An 18,619-nucleotide genomic window follows, 5' to 3' on the forward strand; every position below is an offset into this window, starting at 1 on the left:
CAGAAATGCCCTGGTTCAGTCAAGACACGAGGGGCTCTTCTGCATTCTCATTTTAATCCCTTATGGGTCCCTATTGCTTCGGAGGGGTTTTTCTTTTCCACATGTGTTTTGCTCTTTCTAGTGGTTGATTCAATACTCTATTGTATGTCCAGCATACCTCCTTTCAGATTTAAACTACAGGTTTTTATGCCGGACGTACAGCGATGTAATATCTAATCAACTACTACAAGGAGCAGAAAAAATGCGTACCCCCTCCCCCCAAGCAACAAAAATGAGAATGTGGAAGAGCCCAAGAAGGGGTCTTATGGGTGTACAGTGCACGGTGTCTAACACAATTCCAAGCCACACTAGAGAAGCAAATGTATATATGGGATTTCATTTGGCGTGGCCAATTTCATGCCAACAAAAGAAGTCATGGACCAAGTTATACCAGAAAAAATAGAACATTGCTATGTGGCTAGTACAATATGGATCCCAGTTGTTATTGTCGATGTGTTTACAATTAAAGAAGAGGAATAAACATCACTGGTGGTATACCATATGTGGTATATCATATGGTGGTATACCACTGGCGATGTTCACATCATGGACACAGACCTCAATGATGAGCCGAGTGAAGAGCAGGAGATTCTCTGCATCTCCCAGTCATGGGGCAGCAGAAGACCTGGATGGGTATGCATAAGGGATACAAAGGTTGAACCATCCATTTCCTCAAGCTACTCATGCAATGCAAAACACTACGGAAAGGCTGCAGAGGACAACAGATTTTAGTACACTCTCTGTTATGTGAGACAAACACTTCAATGTAAACCTACACCTATCTATGCTGTATCGATCATATATAACTCAACATAGTATGGCCACAATAAATTATTCAAAATCTTATATTCAACATAGGCATTATCCACTATGCCATTAGTGGATATTTGTATAAGAATTGTGATGATGTGATATTAGGCTATACAGCCAATAATTTACACATGTAATATTGTAGGTTTATATGTAAGTGTGCACTAAGGGGTTAGTACAGGTTTGTTAGTTGTGTGTATAAGGTTTTGCCTATGTTGAATATAAGATTTTGAATAATTTATTATGGCCATACTATGTGAGTTATAAATGTGAGACAAACACAGCAGTCTTTTCTTCATGTGCCTCCTTTTCTATGAGCTTTTCTGCATTCTCATTTTCCTTGCTTGTAAATTGGTTTCTTGGGGTGGTGGCGGCGGTGGTTGTTCTGTTCCACACATCTTTTGCTCCCTCTAGTGGCGGATTCGATATTACACTGGTTTGTGTCTGGCATATGTCCCTTCAGATTTAAACTGCAGTTTTTTGTGCAGGACATAAACCCGTGTAATATTGAATCCACTAGAAGGAGCAAAACATATGTGGAACAGACACACCCCCCCCCAGCAGAAAAAAAAGGAACTTACAAGAGAGGAAAATGAGAATGTGGAAAAGCCTTTTGTCCAGGGCCATGACTAAACATTCATAACAAGAGTTATAATGTCCATGGTATCCCACATATGTTACAATTCCTTTTTCTGTTCAGTCATGCGCACGTCACAACGATGGCTGAAATAGCTATTTTTTTTCTCCTCAGGAAGTGGTAGTTTTGTGATAGGGACCTGGAAGCACTAATGAAGAGAACAACCATAAAACTCAGGATTCTTGGTGGCGACAAGGGGGGGGGGGCACAACTAAACTAGTGCGACACTAGGGTTGCCAACCTCCAGGTACTAGCTGGAGATCTCCTGCTATTACAACTGATCTCCAGCCAGTAGAGATCAGTTCACCTGGAGAAAATGGCCTCTTTGAAAATTGGACTCTATAGCATTGAATCCCCTCCCCAAACCCCACCCTCCTCAGGCTCTGTCCCCAAAAATCTTCCACCGGTGGTGAAGAGGGACCTGGCAACTTGATGCGACGGTGATGTAGATTTGTAGCATGCTTTTCATGACAATAGGTCAGTGCTTCAATTAAGGGGAGGAAAGGTGCGGGGGGGGGGAATGAAATCCACACACCCCATGCCCTGAGCCCTGTCAATTTGCCCTCCCTCTAGCTAAACAGTAACTGGGAACAAGAAGCACAAAAATTGGGCCAGTATCTCCTCTAACTCAAACACTGCAGTAAGGTTCGATCAGAGCAGGCGGGGCAAACTCAGAACCACCCACATCTGCATCACCTCCAGCGATGCCTGTTTTATAATTGAGGGGCAGCTTTGATTTTGTTATAAACTAACCATTGGCTTGGAGCCTAGCAATATATGTTATATCCTCTGTCTAGGGCTGTCCATGATTAAAAACATCTTAGCCTATGAACTTTAATCAACTCTTGATTAAATCGTCACTTACTTGCATATGTAAGAAAAAATGTTTGATGCAGGCCTGTGTTGCAGAGATCTGAGGAGACACAGTCCCTATCTTTTAAGTGATGGAGAAAGGCTTCTTCTAAGTTGCTGCATGCCAGTGACTGGTTTTTGTTAACTGCTTGTGTTAAAAATCATTAAAAAAAGAATCTACCCTCAATTAACCAGGGAATTTTTTTAATTGACTAAAAGATTTATCAATTAATCTAACCAAAAAATGGATGAAAAATTGCAGCCCTGACTCTGTGGCTTTCCCTGTATGCAGATAACATGAATAAGTTGTAAACTTATCCTTCTGGTACCTCATTTATAGTAGAGCTGTATCTTTTCCTATACAACGCTGAGCTGTGCTTGCAAATATTATGATGATGGTGTCAGAGAGAAAAGTGTTTGTACCCTCTCTTCACATTTAAGTACTAAATTAAAAGAAAGGAAAGATCACCAGAAATTATCTTAAAACCAAGACCATAATAGAAGAGTAACACTCATGTCTTCAATGCTCTCCCTCTTTCGAAGTGGATCTAAAGAGTGACGGCTGCATGTTGCAACAGATACTCGTCTTCTTTTTGACGTAAACGTGGTTCACTTTTTAGATGTGGTTAGAAGCATCCCCCCCACACCAACTCATCAAAAGGCTGAACATTTTACCTTGATCGTGTAGCGCAGTCACTTCACAGTCCTTAAGGTTGGCTAAAGTCAGGGAAGGAGCACAGGAGTCTGGGATGGGTGGGTGGCGGAATCATAGTGTAATTCAATGCACATAATAAAGCCAGTAAATGATGTTAAAAAGAATAAACGTGATAGGAAAGACCATTCTGGACCATTTGTCTATGGAATTTACATCAGTCAAATCTGGGATTTTGACTTTGAGCTGTGATGCTCTTCTCCGCAAACGTCCCTTTTGATGGACCATGTGCCGATCCAAAGTGCTTCGGCTGTAGAGGTCTCTCGTGGACGCAGGGACTCGATAATGGATGCTGGCGCTGTCATAGGAGTACATGGTGGCTCTCGGGTCGTTGGCGTTTATGAGCACATCAGAGCTGCTGACCTCGTTTCTCATTTCCAGGGTGGTAAGGAGTATGTTCCCACGGGCATCGACCTAAAGAAGAAACATGCTTTAGAGCTGATCTCGAGTTTTGTTAGTGCTTTTACACTCTTGCACATTAGTGGGCTGCTTATGAAACAGCCATGCTGCCTGGGTGCCCAAAAGGAAAGAGGGCAGAGCAGGAAACTTTAAGATGCAATTTCTGGCCAACGTTTTGAGCTAATGTTAACAAGAACTCTGAGATAGGACCTTGGTTTGGAAATTACTTGAGCTATCGCTCTTGCTTTTCTTGTTACATGGTATTTGTTAGGATTTCAGACTTGCTCAGTGGCAGATCTACTATGAAACTAATGAAGCTTAAACTTGAGGGGCCCTGAAGCAACCTTTTTTTAAATGAGTGAATTTTTCAACAAAATCGATGGAGTTTTTTAAAGTGCTTATTATTAAAATAAGGATATTTTAGTGATAGAATCATAAGCCAATGGGTTGAAGCCAACTGACCTTAGAATATGCTCTAATACCCATTTCATATGGCTTCTGTTGGGGGAACTCTTGGGTTTCATGGAAGCATTCAGGGGTTCCTCAATAAACAAATCAGTAATGGTGAAGAAAGTTCTTTCTATATTGATGTGACCCTGTTCCACCGTGGAATGGTTTAGGTCTACATTAAAGAAGTAGGATGGTATCCCACTCACTACACTTTGAACCGTTGTGTGGCAGACAAGTCAATGTGGAGCAGGAGAGCCACAAGCTGAAAATTTGAAAAGTGCTACACTACGCGCTCTAGTTTTAAATAAATAAATAAATAAATAAAAGAAGGATACGTGTAGGCAGTGTGGTGTACACATTAAGAGTGTTGGACCAGGATCTGGTAGACCCAGGTTCAAATTTCTACTCTGCCACAAAGCTGGGATGACCTCGGGCCTCTTTCTCAGTCTCAGTTACCTCACAGGGTTGTTGTTGTGAGGATATAAGGGAGGAGAGGAGAACAATGGTGTAAACCTCTTTGGGCACTCATTGGGGAGAAAAATAGGGTATATAAATATCTAAATAAATAAATCCATACATGAGTATAAGCCATCATAGCCAAATGGAACCTCTGTATTCAGGGGCAACATACTTCATAGATGCTGGAGACGACAATCAGAGACAGCTGTTGCTTTATTGTGTTGAATTGTGTAACAAAAGACGTGAGAATAAACTGCACATATCTCATACACTTTTATTTAATGAAAAATCCAGTGGATAAATTAAAGGATGCCCAAATGTTATGATGTATTCACCTGAAGTAGGAGTATAAATACCATTAATGGTGATCTATAGGTTCTACTCAGTTGTAAAGAGAAATAATTCACAAGTGCTAATAGTTTAAACTGATGATTCATGTGGGTCCCTTTGTTTAAAAGTGGTGTGCCCTCATTGCTTATTAGCGGGCGAGTAGTGGATGAATTACTGTTTTAATTTAAAATGTTATGGATGAGGCTGCTATGTTTTTAAATGAGTTTTTGAAATAATTCCAAGCTTCCTGATCCATATAAATCACAGGCCTATTCCCTTTTTCTGAATTATTGGTTTTTCAATACTTAACAACATCTTTATCAGATCACAAACAAATTAACACACTTCACAAAATGGAAGGAGGAAATTATCTGTTACATTTTGTTCAAATTCGCTCCTTGTCCTACTCCACAGACTTGCTAGGGAGTTGTCTCAATAGATAATTGGATCCTTTTATTGCAAATAAACAGTGCAGGGTGTCCTAAAATGTAGACAGAACTGCTGTTCATAGAATATATGTAAGGTTAAGATTAAATGGCTTGGCCAGGGGAAGAACATGAGAAATCCTCGGGTGAAGGGGGTGAGAAGGATGCATTTTGGAAGCTGACCTTCAGCTTCCATCACATGATGTGAAGATTGGAGGTCTGCAGTGGTAGGGGGAATTGGCAAAAAGATTTCCATGGCATCCAACCTATTATTTGCATTGCTACTCACTTAATGGGGGGTGGGGAAGAGTTGGAGACAAATCTGTTGCATAGAAGCACTTTGACACTGCCTGTTGTATATCTGAAGAGAAGTCAGTCTGTCCATAAAAATGGATCATCACTATATGCCTGAAGTTTCAAGGAATTTTTCCACACTGATTTGAAGAGGCTTTGGCCTAGACTGTAGGGGTGTGCATTCGGCTAAAGCCGAACTGAACTCCCTCCTACCCGAAAAAAACCTTTTTGGTATTTTTAGGGGTTTTTTTAACCAGTAAAAAATAGCAATAAAGGGAGCAAAAAAACAAAACAGAAACAAAAACCCAGATCACTGCAAATGTGTTTCATGAACTTTCATTTCCTCAGCACCTTCAAACTTGCCTCAATATGATTAAAATGAAAAATTATATGAAAACTTGAGGAGTCAGTTACCTGAATTTTACTCACTTCCACTTTTCTCTTGTCACTATTGGCCTTTTCAGCCGCCTTCTTCTGTTGCTGAGGGCCTTTCCCAAAGAACGTGTAGTTTACAAATGCGTATTCCAGCAAGGCAAGGAACACAAACACAAAACAGCCCATTAGGTAGACGTCAATTGCTTTCACGTATGGAATCTTTGGCAGCGTCTCCCTGAGATGAGTGCTGATGGTAGTCATCGTCAACACAGTGGTGATTCCTGGGATGCAAGAAAAGAGCCAGCATAAGGCAACATAGCATAAGAACATAAGAAAGGCCATGCTGGATCAGACCAAGGTCCATCAAGTCCAGCAGGCCATCCAGGTGCCTCCAGGAAGCCCACAAACAAGACAATTACAGCAGCACCATCCTGCCTGTGTTCCACAGCACCCAAGATAATAGGCATGCTCCTCTGATCCTGGAGAGAATAGGTATGCACCATGACTAATATAGGTCTCATTTGCACATCTTGGCAGTCTTGTCACAAACTCTCAAGTAGGGAAACAGTGAGCGTTGATAGTGGGGGGACTAACGGTATCTTATACAGAGATGCTAAGAAGTTCAGCATGGCAAGAATGGGCTCCTCGAATTCACTTTGCTTACACGCAAGCTGAACTCCTGATCAATATTTACTGCTGGTGTTAATCTCCAGTACTGTGCTGAGCAGCTTCGCACCTTCACAGTAGAATCATAGACTCATAGAGTTGGAAGGGATCACCAGGATCATCTAGTCCAACCCTCTGCACAATGCAAGAAATTCACAACTACCTCCCCCCAACACCCCTAGGGACATCTACTCCATGCCCAGAAGATGGGAAAAAACCCTCCAAGATCCCTGGCCAATCTGGCCTGGAGGAAAATTGCTTCCTGACCCCAAAGTGGCAATCGATCGCCATTATCCTGGGCATGTAAGAAAGGGCCACGAGAGCCAAACACTGATGCAACCCTTCCTGTCCTCCCTCTCATGATCTGCCTAAGGTCATAGAATAAGTTCACAGAATCAGCATTGCTGACAAATGGCCATCTAGCTTCTGCTTAAAAACATGCAAGGAAGGAGAGCCTACCACCTCCCAAGGAAGCCTGCTTCACTGAGGAACTGCTCTGTTAGAAAGTTCTTCCTAATGTTTAGCCAAAAACTCTTTTGATTTAATTTCAATCTGTTGGTTCTGGCCCAATCTTCTGGGGTAACAGAAAACAACTCTCCACCATTCTCTATATGACAGCCTTTCAAGTACTTGAAGATGGTTATGACATCATCTCTCAGTCGTCTCCTCTGCAGGCTAAACAAACCCATCTCCTTCAACCTTTCCTCATTGGACTTGGTGTCCAGACTCCTCACCATTTTTGTTGCCCTGCTTGTGCTACAAAGTGGTGCTGCTTGTGCTACAGGGTGATGGCTGGGGTGGGTCCTGGTAATGAGTCACAAGTACATTCCAACTTGCCCTGACCTGGATAGCCCCAGGCTAGCCCGATCTCATCAGATCTCAGAAACTAAGCAGGGTCAGCCCTGGCTAATATTTGGATGGGAAACCACCAAGGAATAACAGGGTCACGAGGCAAAGGCAGGCAATGGCAAACCATCTCTGAATGTCTCTTGCCTTGAAAACCCTATGGGGTCGCACTAAGTCAGCTGTGACTTGATGGACACCCCCCCCCCAAAAAAAATCCAACTTCTTGAGGCATCTAAGTGGCCATTGTGGGGGGACTTTGATTTGACCCAGAAATAGAATTCTTTTCCTCTTATTTTATGACTCACTCTTGAGACTTACTATGCCAATACAATGTCATAAACGATGATCTTACTATAATATGGTGACAGCACTCCATTGTAAGTAGAATCATAGAATAGAATCATAGAATCATTGAGTTGGAAGAGTCCACCAGGGTCATCAAGTCCAACCCCCTGCACAATGCAGGAAATTCACAGCTACCTCCCCCCTCATACCCCCAGTGACCCCTACTCCATGCCCAGAAGATGGCCAAGATGCCCTCCCTCTCATCATCTGCCTAACGTCACAGAATCAGCATTGCTGACTGATGGCCATCTAACCTCTTCTTAAAAACCTCCAGGGAAGGAGAGCTTACCACCTCCCGAGGAAGCCTGTTCCACTGAGGAACTACTCTTAACTGTTAGCAAATTCTTCCTAATGTCTAGATGGAAAATCTTTTTATTTAATTTCAACCCGTTGGTTCTGGTCCGACCTTCTTGGGCAACAGAATCAAAGTCGACACCCTCCTCTATATGACAGCCCTTCAAGTATCATATCCCCTCTCAGTCTTCTCCTCTTCAGGCTAAACATAACCAGCTCCTTCAACCTTTCCTCATAGGACTTGGTCTCCAGACCCCTCACCATCTTTGTTGCCCTCCTCTGGACACGTTCCAGCTTGTCTACATCTTTTTAAAATTGTGGTGACCAAAACTGAATTCCTGGGACAGAAACACTTAGGACACTTGGGGCGGTTGCGTAGTCGAAAGAGAAGGTTACCTAGTGCCACTCTTGCAGCAGATGCATCATAGTTGATCCAGAAAGATACCCATGACAGAATTGTGATCAGAGTAGAAGGCATGTAGGTTTGCAAAATGAAGTAGCCAATGTTTCTTTTGAGCCGGAAACTGAGCGACAACCGAGGGTATGCCCCTATTAAACACAAATGGAAAACGTGATGCTGGGAATACCTTTTTTTGGGGGGGGGCAGTTTCTGAAAAGTTTGTCTTGTGATGTCCAGTCCTTACCCGTTGCAAATTCCACTCTTTTGGAGATCATCTTGTAGTCAATGATTGAGAATTGGGGGAGCTCAATTTTATTCACTCCCGTTACTGCTGTTTCCTCTCCATTCCAGTAGAACTCAATATCCTCAGTTGTGTATCCATCTGCAACAGGAGAAAACAGTAATAACAGCAATGTTGGTCAACTACATTGTTTAAACCATTTTTAATACAGTTTTTAAGCAAAGCCAATGACAATAAAGTCTGCCTTGGGCCATGAGAGGCTCAGGACAAATGCGGGTATAGAACTATTTCAAATAAAGAAAGAAAATACAAACAAAGAAATATAGCGCAGATGTATGGAGCTGCCTTGTACTGTGTCAGACCACTGGTTCATCTCGCTTGATACTGTCTACTGTGCCTGGCAGCAGTTCTCCTGGGTCTCAGGCAGAGAGAGGTCTTTCTCTATAGAAGCAAGCTTAAGCAGGTCTACACATTATCCTTCTTAACTCTATTCGATGGGGCTGATTCCCAGGAAAGTGTTCTAACAGCTCACTCCTGAGCCTTGCGGTGGCTGGGGACAGCATAGCCGAGGCGCTGCCACAGCGCCTCTAAAGAGGTTTACCGGGTGCAAGGCTTTAAAAAGCCTTTTTAAAAGGTAAAAAAAGAAAGAAAATGGGGCTGCGCCAGGAAAAAAGAAGGGGTGTTCCCTGGCTGGAGTGGCTTTGAAAGATGACTACCGTCAGCTCCGCCTTGGAAATGCTCCGGGAACCCCCCCCTACAAGCAACACATTTCTCTTCCGGGATTTAGATCCCGGAGAGACTGTGGTGTGGAGGAGCAGCGGGCAGCTCCGCAGTGCCTGGGCACAGACGGAACTTCCCCTGCCGCCAGCGTAAGTGCCTTTTATTCCATGATAAGAGGCTACTTATGCTGGCGGCGGGATCACGCCACCTCCAGACCACTTTCAGACCCCCACCTCAGGAATAGGCCATTAGGATTGCACTGTATGGCTGCTACCTGAGGTCCTTCAACTGGACATGCCGGCGATTGAACTTGTGGCCTTCTGCAACCAAAGCACAGGCTCTACAGCCACAGCCACGGGCATCATGCCTTTGCGCACAGCTCAGTGCTATTGTGTGGATTGTCTACAAGCCAAGTACAATATTGAGTGAACTTTATCAATTTCAACTGGAAACTGTTAATTCTTTTTTAAAAAAAAAATAGTAATAGAAAAATACAGAAAACAAAAAGAATAAACAGAAAATATAAATATCACTGAGATTGCTACCCCACATAAAATTGATCTGATATGCTTAAGGCAAGATATCTAACAACCACCATGTATACAGTCTTTGATAGACGCAAGTTACAGCATTAGAAAATATTTCATTTCAGGACAGACAGTATATTAAATATATAAACCATTGTATTTCTGCTGTCATTTCTGCATTTGACTCTTTCCATCCCATTATATCATTAATTTCTAGATAATCTATATCCAAAGTACAATAATGCAAATGTTTTGTTAGTTGGTATCTGTTATATGATCCTGAACTGCCTCTTATTTGTAATATCTTATTTGTGATATCCAGACATTGCACAAAACAAATAACCTTAATCAATCTAAAATTTCATCTCAACAAACATATGTCTCTCAGGCCCCAGCCTCCCCCTCAAACCAAATTTTGAGAGGAATATAGAAACTGTTAATTCTTGTACCACTTCTGAGTTTGAAGCTAAGTAGGCATCATCATTACTGTCTTCCAATTTTTTAACCAAATTATCTTTACTTAAGAGAAAGAAGCTATCCTCATATGTCTACTTAAGGATATAGAGACAGACAGACAGATAGACAGATAGAGAGAGAGAGAGAGAGAGAGAGAGGGAGGGAGGGAGGGAGGGAGGGAGCTGCTCTGTCTTTTTATGGTATTATACTAATGCTTATGAAAATAATCACAGATTCCAACGCTGATTTTGCTGATGTTTATACAGCTATCTTCCGGCGGCAGCATGGAAATAAAAGAGAAGAGCACCTTTGTCAACTGAGGCCAAATTAAGAAGTTATTGGAAGGTCTAAATTGTATAGACTGATGCAGAAAGTTTTCAATATTACGTTTCCAGTACAGTGGATTCAAATTTTGAATCTCTTTTTTTGTTTGTTCACCCTCTTACTCCTTTCAGAAGCCCACTCTTCCAGCCAAAAATGACCACTGCTGTTCGTAAGAGAAAAACTCGCACCATAACCTTTTTTCTTGGGCCATGCTGAAAAATGCAACATCTGGCTACTGCTAGTGAACGTGCTGTGAAAGAAGGATTCCATCAGCAAAGCAGGAGGTGAAATAGCCTTCCAAACAGCCTCAGAGGACAGTCAAGGTTTGCAGGTTGATGCTTTGCTTTCTGTAAGAACCAGCAGACTCTCATCCCACCCCACTCCACCAGCAACCCCTGCTGGTTTTGTATATCCCTCACCCCTATTTTTCACTCATCCCACATGAATGCAACACATCACTACAAGCATAAGCATTTATTGTAAAACAATAGTAAAGATAAAATAAGGGAGGCAGACTCCAGGATAAAAGCAGTTGGGTGTTGGTGATGGCTATCAACAATTAGCCTGATTATAGAGAACCATTTTAGGCTGGTGACAGATTCAGCCCTGACACAATATCATTCCTGTGATTGAGGAGAGGCATTACCCCTGGTGGATCTCTGTATTTTACCCTGCTTGGGATATTTATTATTGCAATACCTTGAAAAATTTACCCTACGGGGACTGTCTGATATGGATGATCACATAGGAAATTATAAGACTTTTGTAATGAAGGACTGATGAAGATGTGACTTTGAAACGATCGTATCCTCTTGGAGAACTTTTGTCTGCTGACACCCTTTCATCCATCAATACCTGCTTCTGTGGAAAAAGAATATTATAGAAGGACTATTAATTGAAATGTACTCACCTTTACTTACCACTTACTTGTTGCTTTGGACACTAGTTGTCTGTGTATGTTGATGGTCATTTAAACAATTGTACATAGTTGCAATACATTTTGCTATTTTCTAACATATTCGCTCCTGTACTGAGTTCCTTATCTTCCAGATAATTGTACAGAGGTGTCTTTTTTCCTCCTTAACCTCCAGGTTCTAGCTGGAGATCTCCTGCTGTTACAACTGATCTCCAGCCGATAGAGATCAGTTCTTCTGGAGGAAATGGCCACTTTGGCAAATACAGCAAACAGACAAAAGAACACAAGATATTGTTGATGAAATAAAACAAGAAAATAAAAACTTATTAACCACAAACATACAAAAGAACATAAGAGAAAACTGTTGAAATAAAGGAAGAAATACAAAAATAAGAACTGAGATAGCATCTGAACTGCAGGAAATGAGCCAAAAAATTAAAGAAAATTGATGGGCTATCTACAAGCAAGTTGTTAATTCCAGAAGAATTTTGAGATTTGGACTTAGAAAAAGGATGTGGAAAATTAATACAAGATTTTTTGAAGGTGCAAGGTAAGTTCCCAGAAATTGAACAAATTTTTAGAATCACTTTGAAATATGCAACCCATAATAAGCTACCACATGATATATTAGCCAGCTTTACTAAAAAACATGTCGAATGATATAATCTTAATACAACATGGAAAAATCTGTTCACAACAGAGGGGCAAGAAGTACAGATATTCCAAGACCTACCTCCTAGCATAATAAAAAAGGAAAGAATTTGGAAACCTGAAGCAAGTGCTGCAAGAGAAACAAATAAGATATCGTTGGAAAATTCCCTTCCAAATTTCTGACAAAAGGCAGAAAAATAATAACAATGACTGAACAAGCCAAACTACTTTTACAAGAATTGTTAGCAGAGACAGAGTCCAATGCTTGGAATTCGAAGACTCAGGAGCCACATCCAGAGAAGAGGAAGGAGAAATAAAGAAAAGAAAAAAGAAGGGGGGGGGAGGATGAATGAATTAAAAATAATCTCCACGAATTTGAGCAGATTAAACTCACCTTGTAAACATTAAAAAAATTAATCAACTAAAACCCCCCAAAATAGATATATTATATGTTCAAGAAACTCACATTAAAAAAGAACAAGAACATATATTAAATTGCAAAAAATTAGGTAAAGTATATACAGCATCAGACAAACAAATAAAAAAGTGTTGCAATATATATTAATAAAAATCTGAAAGTATTTTAAGAATTAAAAGATTAAAATGGAAGATATTTGATTTTGAATATTAGATTACCAGAAGGACAAGTATGGAATTGGCGTCAGTATATGCTCCAAACAATTCTAAAACTGATTTTTAAAAAAAATGTTTACCAAACATTATTAGACTTTCTAGAAGGAGATATTTTAATATTTTGGAGATATAAATGGAGTGTTATAAACAAAAAAACAACAACCAGATCTAAAAATATTGGAGGAAAACTCCCCAAAAACGTGTTTAGCTGTATGGGAATTTTAGAACTGGAAAATGCCTGGTAAGCACTTCATCCAGGTGAAAAATATTTTACATATTTTTCTGATAGACACCAATCATATTCAAGAATAGACATGTTGGATGTGAAAAATGTTAATTACAAACTCTGGGAAAGCAGAAATCTTACCAAAGACTTTGGCAGATCATAATCCAATAGAATTAATCTGGAAAAATGGAAACAAGAAAGAAAGAAGACGGAGACTAAATAATACATTGTCAATACAAGACGGGGTAATACAGAAATGCAGGAGAGATTTGAATGGATTATTTCAGCATTAATAACACAACTGAAACTACTGTGACAACAATATGGGAGGCTAGTAAGGCCTTCATCAGAGGAACTTTCATAGCAATAGCTGCTCGAAAGAAAAAAGAGAAACAAGAATCAATAAAGAAAATACCAGACAAAATGAAGATGTTAGAACAAGACCATAGCAAAAACAATCCTAAGGGAGGGGCTGAAAGGGCTTTGGAGGCGGCGTGACCCTGGCGTAAATGCCACTTGCGCAGTCCAGATGGGCATTTACGTTGGCGCCGGGCCACTTACAGTAGCGCTGGAGAGCGATGTGGCAGCGCCACGCATGGACACTGGCACAGCCGCAGCGGCAGCAAACCCCTGGGACAGGGGCTTACGTTGGTGCCAAAGGGGGTGTTCCTGGAGCGGGGCTGACGTTAGTCAGCTCCCTGAGCCCTTTCACCCTGGGAATGCCCCCTTTTGCTGGCGCAAACTTACTGTAGGAAAAATGGTGGCGCAGCCCGTGGAACTGCAGACAGCAGTTTCATGGGCTTCAGGGAAGCTTCCTGTGTGGCTTGCTGGCCCCAGTGCAGGAAGCCGCTCAGGAGGCAGTGCAGCTGTGCCGTGGCATGCCATAACTACCCCCCCTTAGGATTGGGCTTCCCAACTACCGGCAATAAGAGAAGACTGAAGGAATTAAAACAACTGAAGAATCCATTAGAGTTGTTAGAAGTAGAAGAAACGCAGATAAAATTAAAATATTTAAAACAAAGTCATTTCTAATGTGCAAATAAACCTGGAAGATACTTAGCGTATTGTCTAAGAATAGAAAGAGGGAAAAAAAAGAAGGATGCCTGGGATCAAGAAAGGAAATCAAGTCATTCATGCGGAGCAAGAAATACATGAACAAATAAAGAAGTTTTAAAAAATCTATAGGTTCTATAGATGTGGAAGGTATGGAGAAATATTTAACAGAAGTACCAATTGAAAGATTTACATCTGAGCACCGAAGAATTCTAAACCAAGTAATAACAATACCAGAAATTAATCATGCTATTAAAAAAAATCTCAAGAAGGACGAAGTACCAGACGGTCTGACAGCAACATATTATAAATGCTTTGAAGAAATATTAGCAATGCTCTTACATATGGTATGCTTCCTTTAATCTTTTCCTTGACTTACTCCAAAGAGTTTGACAAGCATCCTAGAGTTCAGGTCCAGCCGGCTCATCCCGATAGCTGTGAAAGCCAGCCCAAGGGGAAAATGAAGGAATTATTTGATATCCTCATGGTAAGATGCATGCAAGAGGATTTCTGAAAGCAGACATATGCTGCTCTTGCCAAGAGATCCTGATTGGTCTCTTAAAATGCCACTTTGTTGTTTGGGTTGTCAGAATCTAACAGGACTACCCGTCTTGACCTCTCGCCGGACTAGCCTGGCCCGGCACAGACCCTCTTCCTCCCTGCTGGGGCCAGCAATGCTCTTACAAAGAGTAGTGAATGAAAGACAAGAGAGAAAGAATATACCACCTACTTGGCAAGAAGTATTTGAAGAATTAGAAGATCCAAGTGGAAGATATTTGATTTGGAAGATTAGATTACCAGAAGGACGTATGGACATTGGCATCAGTATACGCTCCAAACAATTCTAAAATATTATTAGACTTTATAGAAGGAGAGATTTTAAGTAAATTAACTGAATATGCGATTGACATTCTTTATACATAATAGACCAATTTCAGAATTTCAAGAAAAATGGAAAATCATTTTTAATTATATAGTTGGAAATTAAGAATAGAAATAGAAAAGAAAGATTTAGGTAATATATTCTTCACAATAAACATGTTATTAGATATGAAGATATATTGAAAAGATAGAGTAATGTTAACTCAAAAAATGTACATTTAAATAGTAAGCTCTATACAAATTATATGAATATGAATGCTCATGAATGCTCATGTTTTATGTTTGTTTGTTTTGTGTATTGAAATAAAACTTTAAAAACTTAAAGAAAATAAAATTGGTCACAACTATGATAGGTAAAGTTATTTATAATTAAAATATTGATACCCCCTTTTCCTTGTGGCTCAATGCAGCTTACAGTTCCCAAAATTAAAACAATGTAACTGTAACTGTAAAATCCTTTTACCACCCTTCCCTAAAAACCTCTGACTCTTAAACCCCATTTATGCATGGGTACTTTCACTCACATTTGCCCCTGGTCTGTCTCGGTTGTTCCTTGGAGTTATGCGTGAGTTTTTCGTCCATTAGAGATGACCTCTCTGCCAGCCCTCACAAATCCCAGGACTTCCCATTTCTCTGTTAAGCCAATTCTTCCCTCTCCCCTGAGCTCAGCCCGGGTGAAATCCCTGTGCATAAGGCTAAGCATGGGACATGCAAGCTTGGTTTCTCTCACAGCCAGTTACAAAGCAGAGTGTAAAGAGGCGGGGACTCAAATGCTTCCTGCTTCCTGGGAGCAGAAGAAAGGCTTTTTAAAACCAAGGCTTGGATTTCTCTCCCCCCCTTTCAGATTGCTCTGGTTTTTGTTTTTTTGTTCTCAAAATGCTTTTTTGTGTGGCAATTGGGTTTGGGGAGGGAATTTTCTCTCAAAGTAAGCTCTACAAAGTAAGTCGATTACAAAGCAGCATTTAAAGGGGCAGGGACTTTATTTGAGTTTGGAGACTGCTGGTGCATAGATTCCCAACAGGAAAGTGTGGGTCCAGTGAGCAACGAACCTCAGGTAAAACTCACATGCCTGAACCACCTTAGGATCCAAGCCAGTGTGTCAGCTGTTAGTTAGGATCTCTTAGTAGTACAAATCATATTTAAAATGGAGGATACACATTGAACTCCTTTATGTGGAAATTTTGGATAAAAGCAGCCTATAGAAATGGAGCAGCCATTGTGGAAAGGACTGGACGCATTTATCATTTGCTGAACTCACCTCACCAAAAGATGAATCTTTAAATTCAACCTGTGCTTCAAGCAACTGTTCACACATTTAAAAAACACACAAAAAACCCCCCTATTGGATGCATAAAATGTGACAGAGGCCAATTATATGAGGGCATATGCATTATCAGACGTCTGCTGCTTTATTCTTAAAATGTGAAATGACAAGACTCTCCATTTCGGCTGCTTCCACACTGAGTTTTAATTTTGTCCCTCGTTAATAAAAAGTTGCCAAGAGCTCTTGCAGCCAGCTGGCAATTCCTGAGCTCTGCTGAGATCAGGGGCTCAGGCCTGATTGCACAATTGCTCTGAATGTCAGGACATGTATAATGTGTGAAAGCTCTGAGCTCTTAGTAAGATTGCCAACTCTGGGTTGGGAAATTCCTGGAGATTGGAGGTGGAGCCTGAGAAGAGCAGAGTTTGAGGAGGGGAGGGACCTCAGCAGGGTACAATGCCTTAGAGTCCACCTCCAAAGAAGAAGAAGAGTTGGTTTTTATATGCTGACTTTCTCTACCACTTAAGGGAGACTCAAACCTGCTTACAATCACCTTCCCTTCCCCTCCCCACAACAGACACCCTGTGAGGTAGGTGAGGCTGAGAGAGTGTGACTAGCCCAAGGTCACCCAGCTGGCTTCGTGTGTAGGAGTGGGGAAACAAATCCAGTTCACCAGATTAGCCTCTGCCGCTCATGTGGAAGAGTGGGGAATCAAACCCGGTTCTCCAGATCAGACTCTACCACTCCATACCACCGCTCTTAACCACTACACCATACTGGCAGCCATTTTCTCTAGGGGAACAAATCTCTGATGTGGAGATCAGTTATAATTCTGGGAGCTCTCCAGGCCTCACCTGGAGATAGGGAACCATCGCTGTTAGGTAGATCTGGGAAAATGCTGTTGGTCAGGCAGATTTGGTCTAAATGTCTGATTGCCGCACCCACAGAGTTACAGAAAGGCAGGCACATCAAAGCAACGAGGTTGTAACCCACAGAGTACCATTCCACTGAATCCTGTTGGACTATTATGTGATAGGTGTTTTATAAACTGAAACCTGGGAATACCGTCTTGCAAATATGCAGGACTTTTGAGTTGTAATCTGATTATCAGTTCTCTATGTGAATGCTTCTGTCCCATTCCCTTCAGTCGTGAAACCGATGATCGAGTGCCCATCAGTAGGGCAATGAAGCGGAGATACTCCCAGTTAAGCAATTAAAGAAAAAAATAAGAAAAAGAAGATTAGAGACATGGAGTGTTGAGGGCAGTTGGCCAAAAGATAAAAGGGGGAAAAGATGGGGGAGGAAAAGGGAAAACAGTAGGCAATAGGATGGCGAAAGGAAGTACTTCTTCACTCAATTAGTAATTACATGGTGGTATTCAATTAGGGTTGCCAGCTCCAGGTTGGGAAATACATGGAAATTTGGGGGGTGAAGCCTGAGGAGGGTGGGGTTTGGAGAGGGGAGGGACTTCAATGTCATAGAGTCCAATTGCCAAAGCGGCCATTTTCTCCAGGGGAACTGATCTCTGTCACCTGGAGAACACTTGTAATATTGAGAGATCTCCAGCCACCAACTGGAGGTCGGCATCAGCAATTCTACATTCAATGAGTAATTAAATGGTGGCCATGAGCATGCATGGCTTTTAAGGGGATTAGAAAATTCATGGAGGATACGTCCATCAGTGGTCATGGTAACTGAAGAAAACGTCTACGTTCAGGCCTCTGAATGTGAGTGTTAGGAGGCAACGTTAGGGAAAGGCCTTGGCTACTATGCCTGGTTTGTTGGCCCTGCAGGTCAACTGGTCGGCCACTGTGTGAAACAGATGCTGGAATTGATGGATCCCTGGTCTGATCTAGCAAAATTCTTTCTTTTGTATTCCTATCAGCCTGCTGAAGTTCCCAAGAGCTTACAATATCCTGGAGGGAGAGGGTAGGGTTGGAAAAACTTGTTAACGTTCTCACTCCTGGATCCTGTATGGGCCCCCAGCTTGTCTTTTCTAATAGGATGAGAATATTCATTAGCTGATCCATACAGTCTTTGTCTAGGATCAATTTCTTGAACTGCCTTAACCCCGGCCACTATCAAGGATGCTACAGAAAGTACAAAATGTACATTTGTTTTGTCATGGGCACAGACCAATTAAGAAGAAGAAGAGAAGGTTTTTATAACCTGTTTTTCTCCGCCCTCCTTTTTTTGCTGTCAAGTCACAGCTGACTTATGGCGACCCCATGGGATTTTCAAGGCAAGAGCTGTTCAGAGGTGGTTTGCCATCGCCTGCCTCTGCATTACGACTCTTGACTTCCTTGGTGGTCTCCAGCCAGATACTAACCAGGGTCTATCCTTCTTAATTTCCGAGGTCTGACGAGATCAGGCTAGCCTGATTGGGCTAGCTTCTC

The 18,619-nt window shown here is 41.5% G+C and overlaps 1 protein-coding gene across 1 annotated transcript in view; it reads right to left on the minus strand.

The window, feature by feature from the left end:
- Positions 1-3,049: 3,049 nt before the first annotated feature.
- The window catches only part of GABRB1 (gamma-aminobutyric acid type A receptor subunit beta1), a 123,414-nt gene continuing 107,844 nt past the window's right edge, over positions 3,050-18,619 (minus strand). The window contains exons 6-9 of the mRNA XM_056855420.1: positions 8,578-8,715; positions 8,330-8,482; positions 5,822-6,063; positions 3,050-3,464 (exon numbers count right to left, since the gene is read on the minus strand). Coding sequence (XP_056711398.1) covers positions 3,117-3,464; positions 5,822-6,063; positions 8,330-8,482; positions 8,578-8,715 — 881 coding nt within the window. The 3' untranslated portion in view covers positions 3,050-3,116. The remainder of the gene's footprint in view (positions 3,465-5,821; positions 6,064-8,329; positions 8,483-8,577; positions 8,716-18,619) is intronic.

Source organism: Euleptes europaea, chromosome 9 (genome assembly GCF_029931775.1).
Source record: "Euleptes europaea isolate rEulEur1 chromosome 9, rEulEur1.hap1, whole genome shotgun sequence".
Taxonomy (NCBI): domain Eukaryota; kingdom Metazoa; phylum Chordata; class Lepidosauria; order Squamata; family Sphaerodactylidae; genus Euleptes; species Euleptes europaea.